Source organism: Oratosquilla oratoria, chromosome 11, assembly GCF_046742065.1.
Source record: "Oratosquilla oratoria isolate Oo_2021 chromosome 11, ASM4674206v1, whole genome shotgun sequence".
Lineage (NCBI taxonomy): Eukaryota > Metazoa > Arthropoda > Malacostraca > Stomatopoda > Squillidae > Oratosquilla > Oratosquilla oratoria.
In genome coordinates this window covers 45,757,676-45,762,675 of record NC_134787.1, presented here as the reverse complement: position 1 = coordinate 45,762,675, position 5,000 = coordinate 45,757,676, and the positions used below count along the sequence as shown (strand labels likewise).

Here is a 5,000-nt window from a genome sequence, read left to right as displayed (position 1 = left end):
AATGGACGACAACTAGAATCACAAGTTAATTTGCTGCTAGAGATGATGAAAGAGATCCTGCTCTGTGCAGCGCCGGATGGATTGCAAGGTGCTCTCGGATTTACAAACAAGGAGGACGAACACTTGAAGACAAGGTTGCACTGCTTACTGCTGATGGGGCGAAGTCAACATCAGATTCACGCTCTGGCAGTACAGACAGTCAACCAGACTCCCCTGGCCTGGCTTGTCGCCGTCGCATCACACCGCATCGGGTCGAATGGATGTCATATATATACTATATATATATATATATATATATATATATATATATATATATATATATATATATATATATATATATATATATATTGCTGAATAACCACAAAAGAAACCGGAAAAGAAACTAGAATTCCAAAACGCTTTCGTGATATTTCCCTGAAGATGTAAAATATTACGAAATATTTCCCTGAAGATGTGAAATATCACGAAAGCGCTTGGGAATTTTAGTTTCTTTTCTGGTTTCCTTTGTGGTTATTCAGCAATTTATTGGATCACGTGGTTTTGTGATCTTTTTGCATTTATATATATATATATATATATATATATATATATACATATATGTGTGTGTGTGTGTGTGTGTGTGTGTGTGTATGTGTGTGGGGGGGGGTGGAATTTGATGAACTACGGACTTTCGCCACAAGCAGCGATGCCCTAATCCTCTCAGGACCAGCCTGGCAGCAACCAATGAGAGATTAACAAAACCATCTCTTGTTTGACACCTCTACTAGTGTGAAGTGTACCACTTCTATCAGCTTTATCATTCTTTTCTCCAGACCCGTCCGGAGAGGTCGTACATTTCCCATTTGGCCAAATACCCGTGTGTCTCTGTGTGTGCCCTAGTGCAGTGGTTCTCAACCTGTGGTCCATGGAACCCTAGTTGTCCACGGTGGTTCACTAGTGGAGCCGCCAGCCGAAAGTCACTAGCAGTTAGTGGATGCAAAACGATTAAATTTAGTGTTGAAACCATCTCCAGGAGATTAAACAATAGCAATTCATAAGTACGGGGTACGTGTGAAAATAGGTTGAGAACCTTGGCCTTAGTGAGTTGGAAGTCCTGTTGTGCGAATGGATAAGTGGTTAGAATACTGTGAGAGCTGAAAGCTGGTGCTGGTTCGCTTGATACTCTAGGAGTTTATACCTTTCTTCAAAAACACTCCTGTCATTAATAAGTGAACACTATAAGAATACCTGAAACCTGCCCGAGTACGCGCGAGGCAAGGAGCGAGAATATGCTGTGTAAAATCATACACTTAGTTAACATTTAGGAATAAAATGAAGGCTAAACTGATTTTAACGAAATATTTTTTCTTTTTCTTTTTTTGCTAATGGCACTCGCATGTGCGGTGGTTTTGAAAAACAAATTATGAGAGTGGGACAGGACACCAATCATTCTTCGCTTTCCCATAGACGTCGTCGCCTGTACAGATTAGTGCGACTCGCGTTTGCTGCGACAGCATTGCTTTTTTTTTTTTTTTTTTTTAATTGGCAGCTTCTTCCTCTTCTTATTTTTTTCTTCTTCATTCAGTAGACTCAGAGGAGGAGAAGAAGTTCGCTGGCTTTCAAAAGGCACTAATTCCAAGTAAACTAGCTGAGACAATCACTAACATTTTTATGAAAAAACCAGCAGGACGTTTACCATTTAAAATCCAGATGGCGTGTTCTAACTATTTGAATTCGATCCACAGGCCATGATGCATACACGTGCTCCACCAAGGAAAGTAAGTATGTACTTACGTCATCCCTATATATTCTGATGTCCCACGGTCAGTTCATAAGCTTCTTTATGTTTTTTCTTTCTTTCTTTCTTTCTTTTATGCAGTTCTTCCATTCTGCCCAAAACACCAAACCCCCACTGGACAGTCTCATCCAACGACCATCCGTAGTTTGACCTAACGGCTTTCATTTGTGTTAACTCCTCCCCTCCCCCCCCCCCATCCATCCCCCATGCAGACCCCAACTTCCCTCCCTGCTTCCCCAACCCCGTTCAGTTAGACACCTATGTATATCTGCAGAGATTAGAAACTGGATTGCTTTGTGAGAACACAAACTGGATTCTTGAATATTCCCCTTCCCCGTGTTCTGTAGGTCCCAGTGCATCGCAAAGCGAAAGAACTGGAAAATAATGCCACTTTTCTCTACTCCAAAACGATATTTGTAAACAAAGCCTCCATGTGACTGCAGCGAGGGGAAGCTGGCTCATTCTATCAGAGGCCTTCGAGAGAGGGGGCTCTAGTTTCAGCTGACCGATCCCGACGACAGCCGTTGTCTCTGCCTCACTCCCCGCCCCACCTTCATCACCCTCGCAGCATTGAGACGATGAATGTTGTATTCTTAAACCCTTGTCGCTTCCTCCCTCCCTGCCTGCCTCGGTGGAATACACACGCCTGTCCCTCGGAAAAAGGCTCCTTCAGGGTGCAGCAGCTTCTTTCCAGAGGTGGCGATTCATTGAGTGCTTTGCCCGCCCGCCCACGTCCTGCTGCGCTGAAAAATCAGCAGCAGCAGGCAGGGGCAGGGGCAAGGGCAAGGGCAGGGACAGGGGCAAGGGCTGAGGCAGGGGCAAAAGCAGAGGCAGGGGCAAAAGCAGAGGCAGGGGCAGGGGCAAGGGCAGAGGCAGGAGCAAGGGCAGAGGCAGGGGCAAGGGCAGAGGCAGGGGCAAGGGCAGAGACAGGGGCAAAAGCAGAGGCAGGGGCAAGGGCAGAGGTAGGGGCAAGGGCAGAGGCAGGGGCAAGGGCAGAGGCAGGGGCAAGGGCAGAGGCAGGGGCAAGGGCAGAGGCAGGGGCATTTGAGAGCTTCCGGGTGGGAAATACAAGGACGTGATCTGTCTCTCGAGGGTACCACTACGAAAGAAGAGATAGTCCTGTCCTGGCCCACATTGAAGAGTACTTTAAAGTGACATTTGTAAAATAGTGCTGTAGCTATGGGTAAGATGTTGTCCTGAATTCATACCTATTAGAACTAACGAAACCATTAGTAATCACAGACATAACAACATACCTCAACATATACCCAAGTTAGTTGTTCTCAAGAATCGCAGAGCTGTTGTGGAGGATTGTGAGATCGTGAATAGGAGCAAAATCAAGCAAGAAGAGACCAGCGTTCTCCCTCGTACTCGGCCAAGCGAAATGGGCCAGCTTCTCATGCGACTCCATCCTTAAAATACGCTGCCAGTAGTACTTTGCATGGACTCTAAGATTAGAGGTTGCCCTTTTGTCACATCTCAATCATAGCGCTTCATTCACACACACACACACACACACACACACACACACACACACACACACACACACACACACACACACACACACACACACACACACACACACACACACACACACACACACACACACACACACACACACAGGACTGAAATGATTTCAGTATCACAGCGCTGCGAGTCGTTACTCCAACTCTCGTGGCGGGGAGTTGGGTGTGTGTGTGTGCGTGTAAGGTCACAGCATTACCCATAGATCGGTCATATATGAGCTCTGAGCTTTCTTCCGAGAGGGAAATAGCTGTTGATCACGAGTCCAACACGTGATTCAAAACCATGGTGAATCACACACACGCACACACACACACACACACACACACACACACACACACACACACACACACACGCTTGCACAAACATATGTACGTACACACGTATGCACACACACGAACGCACATGCATGGATGACTGAAGAGGATTCAAGGACCAGTGAACGAGCTAGCATTTGATCGACGTCTTCATTGTGTGCGTGCGCGCGCGCGTGTGTGTGTGTATTCTTGTACACGATCAAGTAAAGGGCGTTTTTCATCGTTTCATGTTAAACAACAGAGTCGCTGTACTCTTTCTCTTTTCATGTTAAACAACAGAGTCACTGTACTCTTTCTCTTCTATCTATAGTATTTCCATGAACCCCTTCGCTATCGAGGAGGTCGCAAACAGCTGAATAAGATAGCCTGGCTGCGGCGCCGGTGGTGACGGTGGCAGGAACAGCCAGACCCGAAGGATAAGTGCCCCCGGTCGGTAGGGAAGGGGTTCATGTTCCGTAGAGTTTATTCTACAAATGTAGACACTCTCCTTTCCACACCGCTCGCCCCTTTACACCCAAGGCTCTCCGTTACCGATGTAACAATAGATAACTGTGAGTCATTTTTTTTTTTTTAAACCTAAGATTTTTTTTCGCTTGCGGCGATGAGATGTTAATAGGTATACGTCTTTCCTTTTGCCTACGATGGTCTGATGAAGACAAGAGTGAGTGCCGGAAGTGCGTCAAGGTCCTTCAGGAACTAGAAAACATCGACGACGACGCAGACCAGCTCGGCATCGCTATGGTCAAGCTGAACGACCCAGACCTGGCCGATGAGTACTCGCTCGGCACCCTCCCGGCCATGGTCTACTATAGGCGACGCATCCCTGTCGTCTACGACGGTGAGAGAGAGAGGGAGAGGGAGAGGGAGAGGGAGAGGGAGAGGGAGAGGGAGAGGGAGAGGGAGAGGGAGAGGGAAAGGAAGAGGGAGAAGGAGGTTTCCTTGCTCGTGTTCTACATGAAGTGTTGTTTTTAGATGTTTGTTTTTCATGTTTGTTTATCTATTTGTTTTTTTATTGTTTGTTGTTTTTTCTTGTTTGTGAGCAGTATCACGACAAAATGGGAGAATTAATCAACAGAAAACTTATATCCCTGACTCTACAAGGTACAAAAGCTGTGGAATTAGGACGACAAGAATAAGAGGGGGAAAAAAATCACACCCACTAGTAAATGAATATTGTCTGCTATCTACCTCACACACACACACACACACACACACACACACACACACACACACACACACACACACACACACACACACACACAACCACACACACACACACACACACACACACACACACACACACACACACACACACACACAACCACACACACACACACACACACACACACACACACACACACACACACACACACACACACACC

The 5,000-nt window shown here is 46.3% G+C and overlaps 1 protein-coding gene across 7 annotated transcripts in view; it reads left to right on the top strand.

The window, feature by feature from the left end:
- Positions 1–5,000, top strand: part of hlk (hulk) — a 267,521-nt gene that overhangs the window by 47,324 nt on the left and 215,197 nt on the right. For 4 of the 7 annotated variants that reach the window (XM_076192757.1, XM_076192761.1, XM_076192760.1 and 1 more), the window contains exons 4-5: positions 1,725–1,757; positions 4,274–4,456. In XM_076192757.1, the coding sequence (XP_076048872.1) occupies positions 1,725–1,757; positions 4,274–4,456 (216 nt within the window). The remainder of the gene's footprint in view (positions 1–1,724; positions 1,758–4,273; positions 4,457–5,000) is intronic. The other 3 variants (XM_076192762.1, XM_076192759.1, XM_076192763.1) reach the window with 1 other exon arrangement.